The 27,090-nt window shown below is 46.8% G+C and overlaps 1 protein-coding gene across 1 annotated transcript in view; it reads left to right on the top strand.

Annotated features, from left to right (window-relative positions):
* The first annotated feature begins 378 nt into the window (after positions 1-378).
* PRICKLE2 (prickle planar cell polarity protein 2) overlaps positions 379-27,090 on the top strand; it is a 100,876-nt gene continuing 74,164 nt past the window's right edge. Inside the window, exons 1-2 of the mRNA XM_079316824.1 lie at positions 379-496; positions 746-831. Of these exons, the coding sequence (XP_079172950.1) occupies positions 455-496; positions 746-831 (128 nt within the window). The 5' untranslated portion in view covers positions 379-454. The remainder of the gene's footprint in view (positions 497-745; positions 832-27,090) is intronic.

Raw genomic sequence — 27,090 nt, 5'->3', positions numbered from 1 at the left:
GGCCAGTAAAATCCCTGTGCACAGCGCAGGTAAACCCTGCCCTACTCTGCCCTCGGCCAGCTCAGCTTCTCTATCAGCACCCGAGCTCTGGAGCGTAACCAGGACATCGCTCCAGCCCCGGCCGAGCGCGGGGCGCCCGGGGCAGCGCAGACAGCGCGGGCAGGGCTGGGGAGCGCGGAGAGCCCGGAGCGGAGCGATGGCAGCGGGCCGGGGGGAGCCGAGCCGGGCCGTGCCGGGGCGGTCCATGCCGGTCCGTGCCGAGCCGGGCCGTGCCGGGGCGGTCCGTGCCGAGCCGGGCCGTGCCGGGGCGGTGCCTGCCGTGCCGGGGGCGGACGGGGGGCGGGCTGCGGCCGAGGGGCGGCCGCCGGGGGGGCGGGACGGGCCCGGACGGGGCGGCCGCTGCTGCCGCGCACTCGGGCTGGGCTGCGCCGGGCTCCGCTCCGGGAGCGCTGCCATGTTCGGCCGCGGCTCCCGCAAGCGGCTCTCCAGCCGCTCGGTGAGTGCCGGGGGGTCTCTCTCCCCTCGTCCCCCGCTCCAACCTGTGGCTCTGTCCCGCCGGCTGCGCCCCGCGGGTCCCCGCCGCCCCCGTGTGCCGCTGGCTCGGGGTGCGCCCCTCTCCAGCCCTTCCCCTGCCCTCTCCCAGCCGTGCGGTGCCTTTCCCCCGGGCGTGCCCCTTTCCTGATCCCCGGCTCCTGTTCCCGTCCCCCCGTCCCGCAGCCGGCGCTGACTCTGCTGTTCCTTGCAGCTGACGGCGTCGGGGGAGCCGGAGCGGGGCCAGCCCTGCAACACCTGCGGGGACCAGTGCCCCGGCTTCGCCCTGCACAAGTGGAGGTAAGAGACCCCCGCTCACCCCCCGGCCCATCGCCCCCGTCCCCCCGGGCTGGCTCCCGTCGTGGCTCTCCCTTCCCGGGCTCTTGCGGCGCTCTCCGGCTCCGTGCGCACCCGGGGTGCAGGTGTGGCTGTTTGGGGAGTGCCTGTGTCAGTCCGGGGGGCGCTGCCCACGCACGGGGGGTTCTGGGGACGCGGCTGTGCCAGCCCCACACAGGTGTGCCAGCCCCACACAGGTGTGCCCGCCCGTGGCCGGTGCGGGACGCAGCAGGATCCCGGTGCGGGACTGGGCTAACTGGTTCGGTACTTACCAACTCGAGCTTCCCCGCTGCGGTCAGGAGCCCGTCCTGCTGCTCCGGGTCGTGCCGGGGGCTGAAGCCGCCCTCACCTGTCAGGGACAGCCTGGGTGGGGTGGGAAGGGAAGGGAAAAATGGGGCTGAAGGGGTTCTGGCGGTCTGCACCAAACCGCTGTGTGAAACTCCTGCCTCCCCTGGCACTGATGGCAGGCAGAGATTTAGCTGCTGGAATGGATGGGGGTGTGTAGAAATGAACAAGTTCTCTTGTCTGTTTCTGTTGTGTCTCCTTACAAACCTGGCAGTGCCTGCTAAGCACAGCAAGCCCTGACCTTCTCCTGGGTCCCTCCCCACGTTCTGCTGTCTCGAAATGAGTTCCTACTGATGGGCGATCTGGGACTTGGTGATATTAAATCTGGGCTGTGGGCTCTGGGAGCTCTACACAGTCTTAGTAGGCCAGGGAGCCCTTGTCGACCTTTTAACCTTATTTTTCAGGGTATACCCTTTTCTCCAGCATCTGCTGTGCCTGGCGTTCCTCCCAGCCTCTGCCCTACTTCTCAGAGCAGTGTCTCACCAGATTAAAGCCTGGATTCAGAGCGAGGAGAGGGATTGATATATTTCTGTTCTATCTTAATGTTTAGCCTTGCAAATCATTGTTCCCTTTGGTATTTGCCCCAGGGTGTGGTGGGACGGGTTCTATAGGCTGAGATCTGCCCTGAGGGATGCACAGCAGCAGGTGGGGCTTGCTGTGGTCCTCAGGCTGTCCTGGGTTTCCTCAAATGTCCCAGGTTTCCTCGTGTCACTGCAGAGCCACTCTGTGATACTTAAAAGTGTCAAGGAGAACTTTTGAATGCAGGATAAGAAGAAAAGCTGTGGTCACCAACAGTATTTCTGCTCTGCCCCAAGGATTTGTGAGGTGCTGTGCTTTATGTTTTGTTATGTTAGAGGATACAACTGTACAGTAGCTTTTGAAAAATTAAGTGAATTCTGGTAGCATCCCATTAGAGGCCAAATGGCCCAGCAGAAGGGGCACACAGCTGCCTGGGGAGTGTCAGATGAGAGGGATGCTGCAGCTCTTTTCAGGCTGTGCCCTTTGCTTTGGCACACAGTGCCTCTAGGCCACATCCCCATGTGCAGGAGCCTCCAGCCTGCCAGGACTACCCATAACCATCTCCTTTGCTGAGGAACCCCAGACACGGGAGGGGATTTTTTTCTAAAGCAGTGTGGATTTTTCCAGCAGCTTTCTCTCAGGAATGAAGTGGTTATATCCCCAGGGCAGGAGAAGGATGGGGCCCCTTTGGGTGTGGGTGGGGTCAGCCCCCAGAGGCACTGCAGCCTGTGTGCTCCGGGTTTGCATCCCACTGAGCAGGTTAGACATTACACCAGGATGAGCTGAGAGCCCTCCTGAAGACATTCCCATTTAATTGCCTTGATGTAAGAGTAATTACGCAATTAAACCAAATAAAGGCAGTCTATTTGCCTGAACACAATAGAGAGGAAATGCGTTCATTTTTTACTAGCCAGTGGTCTATTAATGCCAGGAATTGGTGAGCAGGTAAATTATTCACAGTAGTTTGTAGGTTGAAAACACACTGAGGAGCCTGTGCCCTCTGTGCAGGAGATGTTGCACTCACTGATTGGTGGGGCTGCTCACCTGAACCTGCAGAATGAGACTGAAAGAAAACAAGAGATCCTCAGATCAGGGGTATAAATCCAGATCAATTGACCAGTAGAGACTTGTAAGGCTTTTTATAATCCTTCGACAGCAGGGTTTTGCTGATAAATGTAAATGGGATGTTTTTACTTCGAAGATACAGAGTGGTGATAACACTTTAGGGAGACAGAATTTATGAACTTGCAGACACTGAAGCCATTGCTGAGACAGGCATTGTCTATACCTAATTATGCTGGACTGTGTATTTTATATTTACCTGTGATTTGAGGTGTGATCTGTGCAGGCAGATTGCTTTGCTAAATGAAGATTCCTGTGCTCCTATGTTGCCTTAAAAGCCACTTTTCTCAGAGATGGCTCAGAGTGTTCATTGAATTTATCATTCCTGGAAACACAAGCACACTTTCTGAGACAGGGAAACCTCTTGAAAATAAATTATATTCTGCAGAACTGTTTTCAGAATAAGCCTGGTCTCTGCACTGCAGGTGATGTGCAAAAAGAAGATTAAAGGGATTGTTTAATAATTAAATAATGTCCCTGGTTTTTGAAGTTTCTTTTTGAATCTGTAATTTTGCTCTGAAATTATAATCCAACATTCAAGGTAGTGGGTGAATTATCCTGTTGCAGTGTCAGTATATTTAATGCTAATCTGGTGGAAGCAAGGAATTGCAAACACCTCGGTTAAACTGGAGCCCAGCTAGAGCCTACGTCTCTACTCCCTCAAAGCTCTCTTCTGCCTCTTGTTGTAAGGCAGAAATTCAATTTTTAGTTTTAAATCATTTAGCGCAGAAGAGGGAAAAAGTGGTTTGTCTGAGAAGGCTGAAGATTGAATTCCACCCTCCTTGGACACAAAGTCCATGAAGACACAGCTATGAAACTATAACCAGTAAAACCCTGAATTTCTCATGGCCTGAGCAGAAAAACAACTCCTTCCTCTTGTCTCATCTTTCTGCTGTGGTGGGTTGTCAGCAAAGTGCAGAAGGACTGAGTTCATCTGTGTGGGCTCCAGTCTGGAAGATGGAAATGGCGTTTTCGTAACCAAATCCTCATTAATAAAGGTGGCTTTGTGTGGAAAAAGGGAAATCAAATTCAATAAAAATTGAACTCCTTAGGAGCCCGGTTGCTGTTTTCTAATCAGATCTGCATTACATTAAACTGTGTGCCATTCAGCTTGTTAACAAGCTTTGGCATTAAATAAAGCTGTCACTGGAGTTTGGTGAATGAATAGCCATTAGGAGAGTCTTTTGCATAATGTCTTGCAGAGAAAAGCCTTCGAGGGAGGTGGTCCAGGAGCAGGGAAGGGAATTTATAACCTAGTCCCGGTGCAATTAGTGTGAATATGCAAACCTTATAGGTGACAAATGGTTGGCTTTTGCTGCTGTTAAGCTTACTGTGAAGAACTAATTTCAGATTTACTCTGGGTGAAGTAAAATTACAGCCTTAGTGCCGCAGTTAAAATAGTGGATCCTTGGTGCTGGGAGATTGGCATGTGTTTAGCACACAGAGTCTTGGTTTGTTTGCTCCTGGAGAAAGCTTTGCAAAATACTCTTGCAGTTCAACAGACCTTGCTGTTCCCTGCTCCCTGCCTTCTCCAAACCTACCAAACATAGATGCAGGACACCCAGGTCTCAGGATGTATTTGAGCTTTGGTGTGAGGAAGGGGGGATGCACCACCTGGTTTGCAAAGGCTGCAGAGGCAGTGGCATACGGCTGGTTTCTGAGGGAAGGGATTTGGATGCTGAGACAGAGAAGACAATTTTAAAAATAGAGTCTGAAAACCTTTGGAGAAGTCTTAGTTGCCATAGTTATTCTTCTGGTTTGCAGAAGCATTTGAAAAGCAGTAATAAACATGACATAAAGACAAAGACTGGTTTGCCAGGGTTTTAGTTTCAGTGTGAGATTATGTATTGCATCTTGGAGCATCTTTTTCCTTGCATACATCATGCAATCTTTGTCCCTTGGAATCACATTTTGCCAGGGAAGAGATCTGCTTCTCTTCATGCATTGCTGTCACATATCAGTGGTGTGTGTTTGTTCAGTGCCTGGCTCTTGCCTTCCAGGACAAATTTATGTGACCTGATGTAGTATTCAGTAATATTCCATATTAACAAGTTTTGCTGCCTACAGTTGTTTTGAGCATTTATTTATTCATTTCCATAACTCAGCATCTTGCTGTAATCTACTGCAGTCAGTCCTGCTGGAGTCTGATCTCATCTGACCTTGTTCACCAGGGAGCATCTGCAAAGACAAACTTTTTATTTTCTCAGGAGAGATCTGCCTGGAGATCCCAGGTGATCAGCCCAATGGGTTGTGATTGATCACTGGATCACAAAAACCTGTGGACAAGGAAAAGAGACTGTCATGAGACAGTGACCCAAATGAGGTGGTGGACCAGAAACCCTGTGATATTTGATGTTGTTGGGTGATGGTGCACAAGTCACTTGGCAAATCCCTCCTCTGCCTTGTTGACTGTAGGCAGGGAGTTGCTTGTGGCAGTGGATGTTTGTTTTGTTTGTGTGTTTGTTCAGTGCCCAGAGCTCTGGAGATTGCTGTGCACGAGCAGTGTGAAATTCTGTGTACTTGCAGCCTTTATCTGCATCCCTACAGCCCTGATCCTGCCCATGGGAGGTACACCACAGCAGGCTGCTGTATGCATCCCTGAGTGCCTTTGGGTCTCCAGTTTGATGCTTAGTTCTTCATCCAGAGAACAGAAACAAAAATATTTGTAACACAGCACATGAACGAATAACACCAAATTCTGAAGCATTTGTTTCTACTTCCAAAAAAAAAAAAAAAGTACAGATTATTACTTCCATATGTTTTCAGCATTTTTCATAGGTTATGTCTCTTGCACACACACACTCCCAGCTTTTCCCTGGCATGAATAACAGGCTTTGTGCCTCTCTTCTTTAGGATTCAGATGTTCTGCCCTTCCTTGCATGTTTATTTGAAAGGATTTTGAGATATGAAAATAGCAATACCTTATCTTGAATAGGCTGATGTTCCTATCACTGCCAAGGTGAATTGTGCTAGTCTGGAAGGTTTTAGAAAATTCATCATTTTGCAGTTGGGAACTTGCTGAATTGGACAAAATTCAGCCAGTGCAGGTCTAGCCCAGTGCAGATCCATCCCAGCACTCCTGAGGTGAGTCCCTAAGGGGCTGCAGAGGGCTGAGGGTGCTGCTATCCCTAGGGGTGCCTGTCCCTAGGGGTGGGCAGGGGTCACCTGCTTCTCCAGGATACTGCTACCCTGGCAGAGGGCATAGAAAATAAAAATAAAAATTAAAATTAAAAAATAAAATCACAAAAACCCCCCAAAAAGATAGTTTTTTTGCCTCTTTAAAGCCTGTCACAAAGCAGTTGGCATCATTAGCTCGTTTTTAATTGATTTTTGTGTGTTTATTTGGTGGCAGGTTCAGAAAGGAGAGGCCATTTCCTGCCAGGTTCCTCAGTGACAGTCAGTGCCCTCCAGCCCAGGGTGGTTTGGTGTGGGTGGTGCTGTGAGCACTGGGGCTCAGCTCAGGGGGATGCTGCACTGTGCACTTGGCTTGGCATCAATGACTTCAGCTGCCCTATTTTCTTACACCTGCGAGGTTAAACACTTGTGTAAGTGTTTGGAAAATCAGGATTTCTGGTTTTTTGGGACTTTTTACCCCCATGGTAGTAGGGAAGCAGGGGTAATGAGTGATGGCTTGTGCTGCTCCCACTGTTCCAAAAGCAGCTCTACCAAGGGGCAGCCAGGCTGTTGGGATAGAGGATTGGATGGATTGTGGTGTAGCTATCTGTTTTATCCTGCCCTGGGACAATTTTTTCCTACACGTTGAGTGCACAGTTGCATTTAAGGAACTTCCAACCATTTTTTCTGACTTGTGGGTTCCATTTCTTTGTGCCCTGCTGCTGAAACAGCACTTGAGACAGCACTTAAAACAGCCAAGACTGATAAGGTATCCTGTTTATGTTGGCTGGGAGACACAGTATCCACATTACCAGAGCATTACAGTGTCAGAGGCAGTGTTGTCCCTGGCAAAAAGCCTAAAATAAATTCTTTAATTTTTTGTATGCAATGTACAAAAGAGCAGGTGAGGTATGTACTTGTTTCCGGGCAAGCCCAGGGAGCCTGTTTGAAGTCCTTTACAAGCCACTCAGGATTGTATTGCAAGAACTCAAAGGAGTTTGGACACTTGTTGATTGAATTTCAGCTGAGCACAGAGCCCTGCTCTGCAGCTGCTCTGGCTGGAGCTGCTCTGCCCAGCTCCATTGCCACTGAGCTGCCAGCAAAAGCCAGAAAAGCAGAATTGCTCCTAGGGAACAGGCAGTGTGGGTAGATTTTCTGTCTGTTTTGAAGTGGCCTTGTGCAATTCTATTTTTATGAATGGTGTGAAAAAAAAAAAAAAAAAACCACTTATAAGCTGTTGCAGGATTTGGGCTGATTATTTTGGGGTTTATTCTGTTTCTGGTGTGATAGTGAATTGTGACACTGATGATGGATAGCTGTCTGCAGAGCAGATGCACTGAATTCTGAGTTTGTGTGATGTATTGCTTCTAAACAAATAATTATAAAATTTGGTCTGGTTGGGTTTTTTTGTTTTGTTGGTTTTTTGGGGGATTTTTTGTTTGTTTGTTTGTTTGTTTTGTTTTGTTTTTGTTGGTTCTTTGTAGATTTTTTTGCACTAATTGTTTTTTGGAAAATAACTACAACTGTTTGTTGGTATGCAAAGAGTAGAATGTGACCTGCCTGGTATGCCTGAGTGGGGTTTGCCATCCCAAAGGCAGAATTTGGCTGGTGAGTCCTTTCCTGGTGCCTCAGCCATGGGGCTGCATTGCTGGACACTGGCACAGCAGGGTTCCCTCGTGGAGCCTTTCCAGATGGATTTGCCCAAGAGAAACCCACAAAACTTGGAAGCAGGATGGATTACCTTGCACTGGGGTCTCCTAGAAGCAGACAGTCATTCATGCTGGATTTGGGAGCTGTGATTTAGTGGGACATGGTGAACTAATTTAACAGCTCGCTGCTGCTGGATGTGAGCTCCCCGTGCATCCAACCAAGCCCAGGGAAATGGGCTAAATCGCTTGTTGAAGCCTGCTGATGAGAGGGAGGAGGTGGGAGATGAAGAGTTGCCTTGGTCCTTGACATGCAAAGCTGATCTGTCACCCCTGCCGTGGGCACCCCTGTCCTGCCGTGGGCACCCCTGTCCTGCCGTGGGCACCCCTGTCCTGCCGTGGGCACCCCTGTCTTGCCGTGGGCACCCCTGTCCTGCCGTGGGCACCCCTGTCCTGCCGTGGGCACCCCTGTCCTGCCGTGGGCATCCCTGCCCCGCGCTGAGCATCCCTGCCCTGCGCAGCTCGGCGCTCCCCGTGGGCTGTCCCGCTGTTCCTGCGCTGCTGTGCTCCGTGTGCCGTGTGCTGGAACACTCCCACTGCTTCATTAGAGGGTTTGCATCGAGCTTTTGTCACCAGCGTGGTGCGGTGTGAAAGGAAAAGCTGCCAGGCACCCCTTTGCTGGGATAAGGACTGGAGCCCACTGAGCGCTGCCCTCCTCTTTGTTGCTCTGAGCTGTAGAGAGGCTGTTCAGTGTTTTCAAGAGTTTTTCTTTGGTTTTTGTTCTTTTTGTGTTTGCCTTTAAAAAGTCAATCTGCAGTCTTTTGGAGTTTTTCAAACACACTCTCCCCCCTCTCACCCCCGCCCAGTAATCCATCCTTCTTACACCAGTGAGTCACTCTTCAAATAATGCATTGCGTTTTCATTGTCTGGCTCGTAAGTCTATCACCGAGCTTAAGGATGGCCGATAGTATCAGCTGAGACCTTTGGCAGCTGGCTTTGCAATTTGTGGTGCTCGTTGGGGTATTTGCTTTTTTTCTCCAATGAATAATCTCCCGGCCGTGTGGAAAGCCGGACTCTTCCTGTGCTCGTAGCATCTCTACGGTCACTATCTAATGTTGGAGGAATTTGTAAAATTAGCAGAATTGTCTGATGTGAGGAAAACTAATTTCAGGGTAAACCTCATGAGCATGGCTGTAAAGAACATTTTTCTCGTGCTTGCAGACCCCAGACATGCATCAGTGCAGCCCCGATGGCCGGAACCTTTCTCAGTTCCCTGGTGCTTGGGCCAAGAGGTGTGCAGAAAACTCAAGGTGCTCCTCTCTGCTGCTGGAGAGGCTGCTTATTCCCACGTGTGGCTCTGCTCTTCACAGGACCCTGATAGCAGAGCTTATCACTTGGAGAGCTCAATGTGACAATTATTATTCTCACTGTGGAGGGAGGCACTTTGTGCTCGGCCATTGCAGCAAATATTTCATCCCCTATCCATTGCCCTTGTGTGGATGCTGCTGCTGCAGTGATAAAAAACATAATGGCTGCTCTTGCTGATAAGGGGAGTGTATAAGTGTAATTATTGAAATCCCTATGCAGAGCTCTGTGGATGGAGAGTCCCTCTCCCTGTGAGGGGTTTCTGTTGCTCTGGAGCCTGCAGCTCCTGGCAGCTGGAGTGGGAGCTGCTCGGACACAGCTGTGAGCAATTAGTAAAGGATGTCTTTTCCCCTCCCTCCACTTTTCTTTCCTCCTCTTCTCTTTGAAACCAAGTCACAGGCTCCAGGGAGTCCAGAGGAAAGCTCAAGCAGTTCAGGTTTGGGATGCTCCTGGACCAGCTCAAAGGTGGCTGCTGCTCCATGCTCTCACATTCCAGCAGCAGGGTGAGGATCTGAGGATCCAACCCAACCTTGCAGGAAGCATAGCCAAGGAGCCAGAGATTATTTAGATCAAGCTAACAAAAAAACTATTTCCATGGCAGCAGTAACCATAGGAAACCTCCTCAGCATGTCTTGGGTGGTTCCTGTTTCCCTGCCTTCATCTGTTTGCTTTGCAAGCAGAGCAGTGGTTGCAAGTGCCCCTGGTGTCACCAGGAGTGGCCCAAGAGCCCTGCTGTCCCCAGGGGCTTGGCAGCCACACTAGGGGTTGTGTCACTGCTCCTTGTTCTCTCTTTTGCTCTAGTTGGTAAAAAGATGCTTTGAGAGGCTTCTTTGGATGCCATAAAGTCTCAAAAGTCTCTTTACCTGGTGTCAGCTCACAAATGTGTGTTTGATCCTTAAATACCCAAGGCATAAAAGCGAATTGTCTCCCAGGGTCCAATTCTTCTTCTTTTCTATAGTGTCTTAGAAAGATGCTTTTATATTCCCTCTGGCTCAGCTAGTGATGCTTGGCCTTCAACCAAGACAGGGAATCTAGGACAAGAATCTGTGAGAAGAGCAAGATGAGAAGTTATAAAAAACCACAGCGTTTTGTTGGCAGAAAAAAAGAAAAATACTGGTAAAAGATTTAGTTTAAAAAATAATCTGGAATATTTTTGATGAGCTTCATGTGGACACATTTACAGGAGGGTGTAAGAGGAGGCTTGTTTTCCTGGGTAGTGCCTCCTCTAGGAAATCCAAGCTGTGAAGTGAATACAAATGCTGGAAATTGAGAGGTTTTGCAGTGAGTCACTGGAAGGGATGAGGAACCAGTTGTTCTGGTGTGACTGTGCTGATCCACAGCCAGCTCTTCCACCTGACAGGGACAGGGTGGCTGTGTGGAAGCACCTGGGGGCTTGGGCACCTCAAGCCAGCACCCAAGGGTGCTTGGAGCCCCCTGTCCCCCTCCCAGCCTCCGAGGGCAGTGTGGAGGTGTCCTCACAGAGCTCTGCAGAGCAGATGGGCCCTGCTTGCAGAGCTGAGGTATTGCACAGACAGGTTAAAAAAAGATGTCTCCTTCTGTGGGAGCGTGACACACACAGGGAGCAAATGCATCATGGTGCCAGTAACTGGGATTTGGATGCCTGTGGAGCAGACAGTGCTGACCTCTCCAGGCTCTGGGGTGCTGGTTGTGCAGGGCTGGCTCTGTGGAGAGGGACCTGGTTGCTCTGTGTGCTTTGGGTGGAGGTGGAGCCCTGTGCAGAGATGCTGCTGGGCTCCCTGTCCCCTGTCTTACCCTGATTTAGCAGGTAATTTAATCCCTGTTTTTCCAAAACCCCAACTCTATCAAAGACTTTTGCTTGAAATTACACATTTGAAGAAGCAGCAGGATGGGGACAAGGCTGATTCCCTTTCTTTTCTCACCTATCAAACAGTGGGAGCACTCATTACAGTGCTGTGACTGGGCCATATATCTGTGTTCAGTGCCATAAAGGCCACATGTCTCAAGTGCAGCCCCTTTAAATGTCAGGTGTCAGAAGAACTGGGACATGAGAAGACAATAAGAGTTAATATTCTAAAGTCAGGTTTGTGCAGCATAGCTTGGATTTTTAATATCAAGTGCATAATTTATTACAAGGTGTAGCAGTTTGAAATACATATATTTGAATATGTTTTAATATAATCTTTCCTTCCAGTACCAGGAACAATGCTACTTTACAATAGAAAAATGATTTCACATTGCCACGTGACAGTTTCAGCTTGTACCTCTAATAGATATGTGATTTGCTGAAGTGTGAAGGCTATCTGATAAATGCCTGAATCATAAAGTCATATTGTTTGTTCTGATCTCCCTTTTTCATTTTCAAGTATATAAATAAAACATTTTCACATTGGACTCCATGCAGTTCCAGCCCAGACTTATTTACTTTCTGCTGATGTAACTTGGAAGAGACATGAATCTTTCAGCCTGACAGGAGAGATCTGGTGGCATCATCATTGCTTGTTGTGCTCGAAATGATCAGATGTAATGTTAATAAATATTTTCCTAAGAAAAGTTTTAAGTATTTAAAGAATATTTTTAAACAAAGAAGCATTTTTCTCATGTACAGCAGAGGGCACTCGGCATCACTGCTGCACTACTCAGCTGCTGCTCCAGCTGCCTGAAGGGGAAAAAATCCCTGTGCTTAAATTAGAGTTTGCAGGAATGAAATACTCTGTGTGTGTGTTTGCTTATACAGGGGTGTGAGTGTGGATAGAAAAAGACACAGGGTGGCGTGCATATAAAAATAATCCCAGCACATAATGTAAAACTTAAATATTCCTAGTGGTTGCTGGAGTTAGGGAAGCACATGTTGTGTTGATTAATGCTCTGCCTGCTGTTGTGCTGGGCTTCAGAGGGGACTGAAGTGTGCTGAGAGGAGAGAATGAAGAGGCCCTGGCTAGTGAAGGGTTGCAATCTTCATTTTCTTGAAGGCACAGAGTCTGCTGACAGCTTAGGATGCTGGGAACTACCCGAGCTCAGGAAAGATTTGAAAGATGGATAATGTTGGAGGGTGCAGAATTAAGAGTCCTTCTGTCTATAAAAGCAGCAGTTATGGGGGCTTGGGGGTTCTGTGCTGGAGTTTGCCATGCTGAGGTCTCATTCCCAACAGCACCAAAGCTTGTGGAGTTGTGAAGCTCTTGTAAAAATCCCTGAGATTGTTCTTATCCTTACCATAGAGGTTATCTGTGTAAGGAAATTTAAAATAGTGAGGTTTGTGCCTGGAGCAGGAAGCAGCCCTAGCCCCAAGGATGCTGTGGAAGGGCTGGATGCTGGCTGGAGCATTGTTAGTTGGAAGATGAAGCACCTTGTGAGGGGAGGGACCCCATCCTGGAGGTACAGAGGTGTGAGCTTCATGGTCCAGAGCTGATCAAAGAGACTGGGGCCATCTCATCTTCTGTAATAAGTTTTTTTTCCAACAAAAATAGTCTTTTTAAATTTTTGTTTTGTCTAGCTAATTGCTCAGACACTGCCAAGGTACTGGCCAGGTATGTTTCTAGTTTAACTCTTAGTGCACCTTGTGTTTTTCTTTTAAGAGGGAATAAAGAACTCCAGGGTCAAGTCCTTGATCAGCTTTTGGCTGAATTGGAGTGCTATTCAACTATTCTGGGCAGCAGAATTTTGTGCCATGCTTTGCATGATGTGTTTCATGGTAAAACCATATGATGCCATACTGAATTTTCAGATTTTAGTAATTAATTGAAGAGGAATTCAGATTTCCTCCTGTCTTCCCTAGTGAGCTGCTTAATCTAAATCTCTCAAAGCAGGGCTCCTGCAAGAGGCTGGAAGTGTCAATGCTGTTGTATAAAATATGGGCCTGGTAACAAGAATGAGAGGACATGTGGTTTAAGATAACCAGTTTATGCAAAATACACAGCTGGGTGGATTTTGCTACAGAGTATCTGTGGAGTGTAATGATCAGAGAAATATGAAAATGCCAGAGGGGCTTTATAATAATGGGTGCTAATTATGATGAAATGGATTTGGGTGGTAGGGAGTAATCCAAGATTACAACAGTAAAGGTTTTTTAAAGTAGCTCCTGCTATTTGGGAGGGCAGCAGAGCTCCTTGTTACACGGCTTAAAACAGCCTCTCCGTGGGATTGTTCGCCCTTGGCTGGTTATTTCACAAGGGCTTGGTATAGCTCAGACATGACATATGTGAGAAGTACCAAGGATACAGGCTGGCCCACGTGCTGCAAAGCACCTTCTCACTAGGATAAAGAGGCTGTTATATCATTGTGCCTGGGTAATTACTTTTCTGGAGGTGTCACTGGAGCTGGGCTCTGGGCTGTTCTGTCCCATTATGGTGATTCCTGCATTGTGTGGTTTTTGGGGCTGTCAGAGCAATGTGGTGCTGCCACCACCAGTTAGATGCTCCTGCTTCTTCTGGTGGGTAGGGAGGTGCTGGGAGAATTCTGCTGGGAATGAACTGCTGCAGCTCTGGGATTGGGACCAAAAGCAAATTTCAATCCCACAGCCTGGAGCACAGGACTCTAGTTCTGCCCTGCTGGCTACAAGTTTTTGGGAAGGAGCACATGTGTACACCAGGCACGTATCTGCTCGTGCTGCTTGGCTTTTCCTTTTTTGTAAGGTTTGCTGGTCTTTTTTCCATGCTGACCGTGCCACAGAGCACTGGACTTAGCACACAGAGTACCTCAGGCTCCCATCTCCTTGGGAAACGGGTTGTGAAATGTTTTGTTGTTGTTAAAGAAGGTGTGGCAATGCAGAGCATGAAAAGCTGCACTCATGAATTGTCCAGCCTTGTGCTGGAGACCAGCAAGCCTTAGGACTCACCTTAGCCAGTGTCAATAGAAATGAAACTATTTAAGTACACAGTTAAAAATATGTTGTTATGTTAGCATGTGGACCTCCATGTAAGCTTGCTCTTTAACTACATCAATTAAAGGACCCCCATAGAAGAGATGTGGGAGGCTGGTTAAAAAAAAAAATCCCAGTCTTAACTGCTTGTTTGCTGCCAAGTAGATTTTGGTCTGAAGTGAAAGGCATAAAGGCACCTGAGTTTGGGGGATTTATCTCTCTTTTGGGAGGATTTATCTCTCTCTTTAGGACTCCAAAATCTTGTAGGCAGTGAGAAAAACTGAGTTTAAAAGATGCTGCATGCTTCCTTTCAGGGGCTGAAATCCATCTGCCCTGTGTGCTGGCACACAGTGCCCCAGCCCTGGTACAGAGAGGGCTGTTAGCAGTGGCTAGCACATCGTTGTGGTTCTTTTCCAGATGGTCCAGGAGCTTGAGTAGTTCATAAAAGGAGTGAGTAGCCAAATGGACCAATAAAAGGAGTTTGTGGGAAGGCCCAATATATTTTATGAAGAAAGAAATGGATCCTCTAATGTGAGGGTTGTGTCTTGTAAAATTTTGCAGGGCTGCAAGTGCTGTTAAACACTGGCTTCCTGCTCCAGCCACTCCTTTGAGCACAGCAACTGCTGAAACTTCCTTTTTGACCTGAACTCTTCCAGGCTTGGAGTGAAATCCTGACCTTGGGGAAGTCATGTCACGAATTTCCCAGGGACAGAGAATGTGGTCATCAGTGAGAGACCCGTGATGAAAGTCTTTGAATGAAATTGTCTGGCCTTTGTGGGGTTTTTTTAGGCAAAGTGAAATGCAGCTTTATATCTTCTTAAGGCTCTTGGATGGCAACAACAGCAGCTGGAAGGCCAGAATTTGGCCTGACCATGGTTATTGCTGGGAAATGCCTTGCTGTGATCCAGGAAAAGGGAAGCTGTTTGGATGTGAGTTTGCAGAGTGGGATGCTCTGTGCACCACGGTGCTTCCAAGGATGGTAACCCAAGGAGTGAAATTTCAGTACAGAGGGCACCCATGGGTGATGAATGATTAAAAATCCTACCTCCTCCAATCTGTTTAAAGGGTTTGAAGCTGGCTGTGGCACAGGGAACTGGGGTGCCCTGCCAGCTCAGGTGGCACATCATGCCTGCAGAGATCTGATCTCCCCATGCCACCCTGAATGCTGTAGGATGGGGGGCAGGAAATCAGGCACAGCATCACTGGATGTGCCATTGAAAAGATGGGCAGAGAGCTGCAGGAAAGCAGAAAACAAGGATCTTGCTACTGATTCATGGTTTTCTGTGTCTGCACAAGAGTGTCTGCAGCTTCACCTTGATGCCAGCTGATCTGTGAGATTTTCAACCAAACCTTTTTTAGTATTCTCCTTATGTAGTTGGAATTTATTCCAATGGACTGCAGTGATGTGGTGGTGTTCAAGCCAGACTTGAGTTTCTTAACTGGGGGATAAAAATTTGATATCATTCTTCTGTCTTGGCCCCAAAGAGTAAAGCTGCAGAGCGCAGCTAAACTTACAAGATTCCCTGTCTTTTTGATCTGACAGCTTCTGAGAATGGCTTCTGCTGCACCCAGACTTCAAAATAGAGGACAAATTCCCAATTTCCAACCTGTAAATTCTTGATTTCCAACTTGCAGTTAAAATTTGGCTTCAGAATCAATGTATTTGGTCCTAAATGCTGAGCAGAGAGACATTTTGGGTTGTGTCCCTCTTCAAAGTGACCACAGAGATGATGCATGCAGGTGTGTGGCCTTTCACTGAGCCAGGGATGGGGTGACCACAGCTGCAACCTAAGAGTCCATATTTTAAGGAAATGGCATTACATTTCCCAGTCTCTGGAAGTCTTTACAGTGAAGGGAGGATTACCTTTGGAGATGATTTGGGCCTTCCCAGTTCTGGAGAGCTGGCTTTGCTGAGATCTCCTCACTGGGAATGCTCAGCTCTCCTTCAGCTTCATGAGAATACCACAGGATCTCCTCTTGTGTGTAACCATCTTTTTGAGCAGAGATGCTCAAAGGAAGGGGCTGTGGGACTGCATGAAGTTGCCATGCTTTGGCTACCAGACCCCTTCCTGTGAGCCTTCTCAAGGGCAAAGGTTGGGTTTTACTGCTGGAGCTTGGCTGCTGCTCTCACTTTCCCCACAGTCACCTCTTGACGGGATCAATGGTTGGTTTTGGCAGAAACTGTTTTATTTTGTGCTTGGAAACGCAGAGATCTCAGCTGTGTGCAGGTCTGCATGAGGCTGGGTATTAGAGCTGCTTTGATGTCTGCACTGATATGTCTTAAGGCAGCTCAGGATGATTTTATGCACTAGCCCTAAGGTGCTTGCTCAGAAAAAGGTACTTTAGAAATGTAAATTCTGTTTGAGGACAGATTTTCCTCTGCTGTTCTCAGGATGAAGTGGTAAAAATGTAGCGTTTAATTAAAGTCTGTAAAGGTTCAGAAATGAATTGCCATAAACATAAAAGATGTAATCAAATGTCTGCCAAATCCCCACCTTAAGGGCACATTAAATGCAGAAAGAGTATAAGAAACCAGGATTGAAAAGCGATGAGGATTTGGGAATAGATCTTTTCTACCTGAAGCTTATAAATTATTTTACTTCAGGCTTAGGGATTTAGACATCTACGTACAATAGGAAGGCACGTAGCAGCACAATTCCCAGTCAGCACAGCTGGCATCATTCTACTGAGTCATTTTAGGTACCAATCCATACAGCACAGCCCTGTGACGTGTGTGTCTGGACACAGTGTGACGTGGGAATTGTCCCTCAGTTCATCACTGAGCAGGGGCTGCTTCTCTGAACCCAATAGGTAATTAGATAAAAGCACCTAACAGGTTTTCATTGAATGAGAAAAGGGAAGTGGTGCAGTGTCAGCTGGGGAGTTGAGCTTCCTTGGCTGCAGAGATGCCTTCTGCCATCTCCAGCTTCAGTCTGAAATCAAAAAAATAAAAAAATTCAACCAGCTTTTTATCCTGAAAAACACAGCAGGAACCAAGTGCTGTTATCTCTCTGAGATATTTTTCTACCTGTGACATTACTTTATGTTCTCTCTAGAGAAATAAATCAGGACACACTGGAACTGTCTGGCTCCAATTGCCATTCCCCTGTATCCATGGGAGCCAGGCATCCCAAAGATCTGTTTTTTCCCACTGACCTGCTGGACCCTCAGGCTGCCCTTCAGCAGGGTCATATCGGCAGGACCATGCTGTGGTTTTGTTTTGCAGTTAGTGATATTTGCCATGGTTCTGAGTAGAAACCAGGCTGTGCTCTGGGGTCCAGCTCTGATTCTTGTGATTTGTATGGAAATCAGGAATATTTAACTTGGTGGAGAAAGAGCAGGGAGTTGTGACCAAAATCCCAGCTAGACCCATGTCTTGTGATGCTTTGCTGTGGCAGTAGAGCTTTGCATCCTTTGGAACCAAGGCTTGAGGATGTCAGATGGAAAGGGCTGCAGGGAGCTGGCTCTTATGGATTGTGGTGGAGGTGGTGATGAACCCTTATAGGAGCAGAGGTGGTGGTTAGGAATTGCCCTTCATGGTTCCATCAAGGAACCAGCAAAGGATTAACTCATCCTCTAAATGACAGGGAGCAAAAGAGCCTGGGCAAAAGGAAAGAGGCCAAAATACTGGTGGCAGAGCTGGAAGTAGCCTGGTAAAAGGTAAAATCAGTCCCATGTCTTATACTGCAGGGCCCCATGGAAACGGGGAGGGCTTTCTCTTTCTGTTGAATTGGGCTCTATGCCAGGTGAAAGAAAACATTTTCCCAACACCAAATGGAAAAATGCAAGGCAGACATCTTAAATGAACTGTTAAAGGAATAGAGCCGTGAAAAAAATACATTTGCTGTGCACTGGGGTTATGGATTTAACAGATTTTTTACTATATGCGACCTTTGCAGTTTGTAAAAAGTGAAATCTGCTGCAGAAACTCAAGTTGTGCTCAAGGCTGAAGGCAATCCTCAGGTTTCATGGCTGTTCCTGGCCTCAGCTTTGCTCAGGAGGAATGGACAGTATGTCTCTGTCCTCCTCAGATCTTGCTGTGATTTTCCTTTCCTCTTTAGCCCTCTGCTTGCTCTTTCTACAGATCATTGGCAGTTTTGCTCGGGCTTTAAAATAACCCAGGCTAAAAAGTGTGATCTGCATTTCAGCGATTTTTGATTACACCCACGTCCTATATTTATTGCCGTTTAAATCATCTGTGTTAGTTTGAGATGTGTTTCTTGTGAGCAAGGCAAAAAAACCATGACTCTGTTGCTAACTGTTGCTAAGGGAGAGAAGATATTTATTCATCAGGGCACTTCTTCAGTACTGCAAGGATGGTAGCCATGGAGGAGGAGTGGAAGGAAAAGAACTGTTATGTATTTAAGCCCTTTCTGTTATTATTGTTGGACTCTTGCCATATCTACTGATGGTCAGCAGATGTCTTTTTTCTCCCCTCCCAGCATTGTGCATCTTGGGTTGGAGGTGCAGTTTGGGTTATGGTGCTGGTCCCAGGAGCCTGATGTGGAGCCCAGAGGGTCCCTGGAAAGATCCACAGGAGAGTTCATGGTCCCACAGGCATTATGAGACTCCTGTGTTTTGTAGCTCTTTCCCCTCAGACACTTTTTCTACTTCCTGGCTTCAGGATGTCCTTTTAAAAATTCCCATCAAATCAAAGCCACCAAGAGCCAGCAGTGATGCACGTGGCTGTGTTCCCTCCCTGAGCTGCTGCTGGGGGATGTGCTGCACTGCTGTTTGCTGGCTCGTGCCAAGGGAAGAGCTTTTCCTTTCAGCTGTCATAGCAACAAGAAAATATTGTTTTGATGGGGATCAAATTAAAAATTAAATTTGTCTCTTTCCTAGTAAGCAAATTGCTCACTCATGAAAAATATAAATCACTTTGATCAGGGTAGATGTCTTTTTAAGCACCTCTGTGGATTTCCAAAATGGATTCTGCAAATGCCTCATGCCACATTATGTCTCTGCTGGGTTTATGGAGAGTGTCCTGTGAATCTGAGCTTTACTTAATGCTAGGCTTGGGTTGAAAAACTTCCTTGGTAAAACTTCCTTGGTGTTCATAAAGCCAAAGCACTTGGGGGAGAAGTCGGAGAACAGGTCTGAAAAGTGTCTAGAAGCAAAATGTAGCATTTCTATGTTTTCTACTAAAAAACCAGACAAACAAACATTAATTTGATGTTTTTCAAGATGCTCTGGCTCTTTGAATGCAGAGGTGAACGCAGCCTGAGAGTGGAGAGGGTGAGTCAGGTATTGGGAGTGCCTGTGACAGTGCTGGGCAGAGAACAGTGTGACAGTCCCACATGTGTTCCCACACCCAGAGTATTTCTAGTCTGGGGACTTCCTAAGCCATAGTGATTTCTAGGTATTAGGTGTCCCTGGGTGCCTTTCTGTCCTGTAAGTTATCTTCCTTTTCTTCTTTCCTGGCATCCACAGCAGCACTGGCCATGGCTTGGTGCCCTGCATGGGCACAGCTTGCTTAGGTTACTCTGAACCCAGGGAACTTCCTTCAGCAGGGTCACACCATCCAGGTGGGGAAGCAGAGGAGGGACAGGGAAAGGCCTCCACAGGTCCTTGCCAGCCCCAGAGCTGCACTGATGGCCACGTTTCTTCTCAAAGCAGCACTTGGAAGCTCAAGCAAGTTGTATCTCTTCCCCTATTAACTTATAGTAGAGCTGCAGTTGCAAATTTACTCAGCCTATTTCATTCTCATTGCTTTATCTGTAATAAAGATTCCTAATAATAAGGAAGAAGCTTTGTGGTTGGATGTAAAGTGAAAAAAGGAAAAGGTTTTGTTTGGAAAGCATTTAAGCATCACAGGCATTCTTCCACAGAAATGAACAACCCCCTGTCCAACGTTGTGCAAATAATTGGGTTTGTTTTGTTCAAAAGGCATCCTGGTAACTCAGATGCTTAGATGGTTTGTGGCTGTAACCAGGTTTTCTGACTGCATGAATGACCTGACATCTGCAGTGCAGTACAGTATATTGGGGGCTGCAGAAGTCCATGGTGCTTTGATTGGAAGTGATCTCCCAGACTTTGGTGACAGAGGGAGGCCAGGATCTTCCTACACATTATATGGGCTGTACAAAGCTGTTTGTGAGAGGGACTGTCCCTTTGGCCATGTCCCTTCAGCTGCTCTCAAGACTGGCTCTGGCTCTGAGTTGCCAAAAGCTGGGGAAGAGGGAGAAACCATCCAGAAAATGACCAGGTTCACATTTTATACCAATGACTGGTGGACTTTGGGACATCTGAGCTCTCCAGGTGCCCAGGCCTTGGTGCAAAAGTGGTGACTTTGTGTAATGATTGTACCACACTCTTACACACTCAAATACACACACACAAACACACAGACACACTGACACACACTCTCCTTATATATTTGAAAAAGCAATACTAAATTACATATATAATTATGTATTCTGCAACATCTGCTGCAGAAGCCTGGTCCAAGCAAATTACTGCTTTGGAAAGTGGTGCAGATCCTCCTGTGATTCACTTTTGTGCTTGCCAGAGTCACATCATACCCACAGCACTTTTTTCCAGCTATGATAGGTGTGTCTTCTTTCTTCTACACCCACATCAAATTCCTAAAATAAGAGGAGTGTAAAAGGGAAAAGTAACTGGAGTTTATTTTCCTCTGGAGTCCACGGGGCTCTGGAAGCTATTAATAGAGGTGAAGTCATCACAGAGGAGGCTGCAGCCCTCGGGGAGGGGTGTGGGCGATGCTGCTCTTGCAGAAAGAGGAGTGGTGGCAGCAGTGGAGTCCTGGGCCAAGGGGACACAGGCACCACTGGGAAGGCTGGAGCAATCCCTGTCTACACCTTGTCCATGATTTTGGCTGGGTTGGAGACAGTGTTCCACTGTGTGTCCCTCCAGTGTGGTGGCACTGGCAGCAGAGCAGAGCTGCCCTGGGTGCTCTGAGCACCATCCCATCACTGGATTAAAGTACCCACACCACGCTGGTAGCTGGATGGAGCTGTTCTTTATTTTTACTTCACGTAAAAGAGAGTTGGATCCTTGTTACCTAGGAAACCAGCAGTCCTAATTGTAAGGAGTTTGATTCACTGGATGTAAAAAGCTATATGATTTGCCTTTTTCTCTTTAAAAAATAGGAATTAAAAATGCATCTCATGAAATGATAGCCCTGTACCTAATGTAAGGGTAATCTTGAATGTTTTCTGTGTGAGTGGTGTCCTAGAAATACAGAAAATGGCAGTTCTGCTGTGTCTGTAATGGTGAGCCAGGCTGGGATCAGCAGCACCATCCTTTGCTGCCCAGTGCTCGTGCTGAACCATTGCTGCCTTCAGGCCAACACTGAAAACAAATCAAAGTCCTTGCATTCCCTGTGATTTTCTTGGGGAGGGGAGTTTGGTTTGGTTTTGGGGAGTTTTTTGTTTGGTTTTGTTTGTTTGGTTTAGGTTTTTTTGGCTGTTGCATCGTTTGCAGCACAAAGAGAGGAGATAAAGCCAGAGGGCAGGAGTGAAAATATCTCCTGCCGGGAACTCCAGATTGCAGCCAGGCAAAGAGCTCAGCACTGCTTGGTGCAGAAAGGATTAAAGTCTGTGCAGGGCTTATGAATAGCCCCATTGAGCAACTGCTGGCCTGGAAGCTAAGCAGTGGCTAAAGTGTTTTGCCAGATCTGCTGGAATTTGCATTTTTCAGACAGCAGTGAAGTAATATTGTGGTTTACAGCAAAACAGGATGCGAGTCAATATGGAAATGCTGAATGAAGAATGCTGTGTGTGTGCAGAGTGGCCTTTGCAAGTGGTCTCAGAGTTCATCCTCCCCAACCCTCTGTCCTTTGAGGGCAATAGCTGAAAACTGCAAAAATTAGGGAGTGTTTTCTGCCTTGGTTCTCTGGCTTCCTTTGCGTGAAGCATAGAGCAAGGGGACCATCCCATGCCGGTCAGAGCATTGGCTGTATTTGGGTCAGGAAGGTTACCAGGAGGGCAGAGATTTGCACATGGAATTGATTATTTTATTCCATTTTTAGAATGTGCTTAGTGCAGTTTAAGGCTAGAATTCGTCTTGCAACACAGATATTTCAATCCTGGCCTGGAACTGTAGCTAAGAGGAGAGCATTTAATACTTGCTAAATCCCTATTTCAAATAAACATGTGAGAGAGCAGCTTTCTGGTTTATTGGTGAAGAAACAAAGCTGATATTTTAGAATGTATCCAATTAAATTCTGCAGAATGGGCTTTCATGTGAGGATAAATACATTCAGAGCCATGGCCCTTCAAGCATGAGAAGCAGGGATGATGAAGAGGTGTTTAGCTGTAACTTCATCCGTGGTTTTGACAAGGACTTTCTGCCAGCCCTGGGTGTGGTCACTGATGAATTGGGAGCAAGCAGCTCTGAACAGGCTGGATAGAGGGAATGCTTTCCATCCAGCCCAAGGTGGTTTGATGTGTTACTACACTTTTGTCAGGATGATCAGCACTACTCTTTTAAGGCCTGGGGTAATAATTTGGGAGTGGGGAGGCAAGCAGCATTCCCTGTTTGCAGGAGTGGGATGGGTGTCTGCACATACCTGTGTGCAAATAGGATGAGGGAGCTGGAAACCCCAAGGATGCTCTAAGCAAATGGCTTTCATTTCAGTTAATGGGGTCCTGATATCCGTGATTATGTGGCAAATTGTGTGCTTAAAGATGCATACAGGAATGGTTTATCAAAGGCAGCAGAACTGACTCCTGCACTCAGGTGTGTGTTTCAGTGCCTTGTTGAATGGTAGAGAAAGCAGCTAACCCCAGCCCAACTTCAGCTGGGCTTTTTCTGGACTGAAAGAAATTTTCAGCCTTTTAAATACATGAGGATTTTCACAAGACATCCATCTCTGGTTTTAAAAACCCATCACCATGGTATAGCCTATCAATGTCTGACAGCTGTGACCAGGTAAGAATTACCATGTCTTGAAGAGAATTTATGAAGCCACAAATTACCTTTTACCTATTGAAAATTAATGCAATGCTAGTGGCTTTGGACTAACACAAAGAAACCACAGTACTTTTTTCATTTAACAGTCAACTTGTGACTGATATAATTTTTTAATGTACACCTCCCCAAATGTTTGGAATGTATAAATATATATTGCACATTTTAAAAATTATAAAAACTATTAGGCAAGAATAGCACATTAAAATGTATTTTACATGTTTTTCTTAGGCTCAGTTGGCCATATGTTAAAATAAACTTCAGCAATGGCAACAATTCTTGTTAGAGATTATGTCTTAATAAAATAATATGTGGGTGGTAAATACAAGCAGATACATTTCTGCACAGGAACTGGGATTCAGCTATTTTATATGATGTTTATCTAAACTATCCCAACTGAGCAGCTTCCACCTGCATCCTCTAGGTTAACAAATGGTCCCATTCCCACTGGATCTGTCCAGTGGTATTGGTAGATGTGCTCTTGTAGGTGTGTGTGCTCTGTTGTGCCTGTGGGGTGGATGGAGCTGGGCAGCCTGTGCACCAGGAAGATGGTGCAGAGCTGCTCCTCTGAGAGCTCCTGCATCTGTTAAAATCCTTGGTAGATCCAGTGCTGGGGCAGCAGGCAGGAGCTGCAGGGCTCAGTGCCTCGAAGGGTCTGTCACAGGCAGGGGCTGGATGCAGGCACTGGGAGCATCCCACCCTGTTCTCCAGTATGAGGTGGAATGGTTGGAATGGGGAGGATGCCAGGCAGGCTGGCTAATAATTGTATTTTCACCTGACATTGTGCTAGTGAGGTGCCATGCAGCAGAAAATGAACTGTTAAGTCTGTATTAAAGACAGTGAGTGTTCTCCTGGTGTCAGTCACCAGTCTGAGGGTTGGGAAGGGGACTGGCTCTACCTGGGGTCAGTTTGGGGTCCATACCATCACCTTCTGGGTTGTCTTGGCCCCTCTGGCTCCTACCTCAATGCCAGACCCATCCCTGTTCTGTTTATCTTCACTGCTGATCATTTACTTAACTTCACATTTATTCAGGATTTAACTCTGCAGCCTGTTTTAATTGGTGGGGCTGCAGCGTTGTTGAGCTAAACTCAAGACAGATGGTGCTTGATCAGGGACCACACACAGAGAGCACAGAGATGGGCTGGCCAGTCCAGCCAAGCAGGGTCCTGTGTGGATACCCGTGGGTGGGAGCCAGCCCCAAATCCAGGATGCTTTGCTGAGCTGCCTGAAACACTTCTGGGGAGAGGCAAAGGGAAGGGGCTGGGCTGGATACAAGGGATAGCATCATCTCTCCAGTTCACCTCTGCTTTCCCCATGCAATGGAGTTTTTGTAGAAGGGCAGTGGAGAGTTTGCCAGGTCCAGCTCCATCACCTGCCATTTCTGCTGGAGGGGCCTGCAATGTGATGCTGAAGGATGTAGCAAAGTGAGGGTCAGCCTCTTCTCCCAGACAACAAGGAAGAGGTAATGGCCTCAAGCTGCACCAGGAGAGGTTTAGATTGGATATTAGGAAATAATTGTTCACTGGAAGGATTATCAGGTGTTGAACAGGCTGCCCAGGGAAGTGCTTGAGCCATCATTTCTGAAGGAATTTAAAAGTAGAGTAGAAGAGGCACTCAGGGATTTGGTTTAGTGGTGGGCTTGGCAGTGCTGGGGTAATGGTTGGACTTGATGATCTTGAAAGTATTTCCTAACCTAAACAATTCTGCTATTCTATGAACTTGTTCTCTCCTCAAGATGATTACAGGCACTGTGGGCACATGTTTGTTCTGCTTTGCAGCTGGGCTTTTCCCCCCAAAGTCTCTAGGTGTCCTTCCTTCAGTCCCTGACCAGCTGTTGGAGATGTAGGGCAGAGTGTCCTGAAGAGATGGTCTTGCAACTAAGAGCACATGTTGATGACCTCAGACTGAGAGAGGCCATGATTCACCAGAGCCCTCTGGTGAGATTAGAGATTTAATCTCTTGAATTTCTTGAGACCTCCAAAGGAGGAAGAAGTCACTGGTGAGCAGACTTGTCCTCTCTTGTCCAGTCCTGCACCAGTGGAGCTGCTGGACAGTGGTTTTGTGAGCTGCCAATAGAATGTGCTGACCATGTGAAAGTGCAGGGTGGTGCAAAGGCTTTCTCATCCCCCTTATGGAAATTGGTTTGCAAGTAGGAACAGTTCTGCAATTAGAATCTCATCTGTCTGTGACTTGGTTGTATAAAACATCTTCACACCTTCCTTGGAGTAAATGCAAGGTAACAAATGCTGGGATGCTGACAGCTGGATTAAGAGTGATTATCACAGGATTTCAGGGGAATTAACATGACAGTAAAATCAGAAGAAACCCTGGGAAACAGTAAGAAGTACAACAGGAGAAGACCCATCCTGTCAATCCTCCAAATGGCTGAGTGCTTGGTGTGGCCCAAAGCTTGGGAAGTGGGAGCAGATCCGGGGTTTGGACCTTGGATACATGGCTGCATGGGAAAGGCAGATTCAGATATCTGTCTTGGGGTGTAACTCACCCAGTATGAAATAAAATGCAGTCCTGGATTGTTGGTTGTGCTGCAGCCAGGGTGCTATTATGTGCATTTTTATGAGGCATTTTATCTAGAAGTGCTTTTTCTCTTGAGGACCCTTTAAATTGATATTCCACACTAACTTACTCTTATAATTGCATCATGTTTACTGATTCTGGCTCATGAACTTGTAACATCTGAATGCTGTAACTGTGAGGCAGGCAGTCTTTCTGGTGGGGGAGTCCTTGAATAAATACAGTGCAGAGGAAGAGATAAGGGCAATTAATTAGCTGGCACCCAGCCTCAGTAACGAAGTGGCTCACAGGGTGTTTATCCAGGGAGTTGCACCTTGCCCTGGGCTCTGCCCAGGGGCAAGCAGAGGAGAGGTTACCTTATTTCAGTCGGCTGCAAGTCTGCTGGTGCAAGATGAAAAGCCAGTGTTCAAAGCTGAAGTCTGAAATCTCTAAGTAGAAAATAGAAGTAAACAGGAATAAGAAAAAAAAACCAAAGGCCTTTATTGAAATTCCAGTAAACAGCTGAAATAATGCAGATGAAAAGTGAGTTTATTGTCATTAGTGAAGTAAACAAGAGTTATACAGAATTTTAAATAATTTGACCTATGGATTTTTTTTTTTTTTTTGTACTAAACTTGTTTGCATTGTCTGGTCAGTCATTCAGGGAATACCATTTTACTGGTAAATTTTGCTTTTCATCACATCAACTGCTGATCTGTGGGGCAAATCTCTTGCCATAATATTGTCAGTGCCATTTCACTCTATTCCTGTGGCAGGGTTCCCTCCAACTGTGAGATAAAACAGTGACAACAAAGCAAAAAGCTGCCCTGACCTTGCCACAGTCAGACATTTCCACTCAGAAAAACGTGCCTTTTTAGAACCTCTTGGGTTTTGCAGCAAATGGGTTTGCATTTTGGGCTGGCTCATGGTGCATTGAGAGCCTTGCCTGGCACAGCAAAGTGCTCAGAGCTCCAGCAGATCCCTGGTAGCAAGCTGGGGTTCCCTCTGATTTCCACCCCATCAAACCTTCCCACATTTCTCAGATTTTCTGCCAGAGAGTGGATGCAAAGTTTTGCAGGCCTTGGTTCAGGTGTCACATTCTGTCTGTCATTAATAAACAGGATTTACATAAGTAAGAGGGTGGAATATTGCTCACAGCCCTCGTTTGGTGTAGAGTAGCTCTCCACTGATAAACTGTTTATCTCAAGGAGGAAAATAATCTTTAAATGAAATGGATAAGCAAATAGCTGGGTTTGGCAAACAGATGTGAGAAGTGGAGTAGAAATCAAATTGTGGAATCGTAACAATAGGTAAAATATTGTCAGGATTGTGTCCTGGTTCCTCCCCTCCTCTGGTGCAGCAGACAGGAGGAGCAGGCACTGGTGATCTGCCCCACAGCCACCCAAGCAGCTTGGGGTGGGAATTTCAACCCAGAGTGAACATTTCTTTAAAATCACTGACAAGCAGGAAATTTTACAACAGCTTTGAGAACAGCACGTTGATGGCAACAAAGCAAGTTTTTAATAATGAGGAGTGGAAAACAGTGTTGTACTCCCAGGATCTGTTGCTCTAACACACAAGTTTGTACTGGGATGCTTTGCTAACATGATTTATTAGGCTCATTATTATATGGCCTTTCTAAATGGTATTTTATTAATTCCAAGTGTTTGTTTGGTGCTTTTGTAATAGAAAGAGCCAAAATCTGACAGTTCTATAGTTTGGAGATCTCTGTACTGTGGTTATCACTCCCTCCAGCTCCCATAAAAAATGGGTTTCTTTACCCTGAATAGGGGTTTATGTACTGCACATGGAAGTACTATAAAAATTAAAAT

The sequence above is a fragment of the Erithacus rubecula genome (assembly GCF_903797595.1).
Source record: "Erithacus rubecula genome assembly, chromosome: 13".
NCBI classification, from domain to species: Eukaryota; Metazoa; Chordata; class Aves; order Passeriformes; family Muscicapidae; genus Erithacus; species Erithacus rubecula.
Note: the sequence above shows the minus strand (reverse complement) of the source record. Positions and strands in the feature narration are given on the sequence as shown.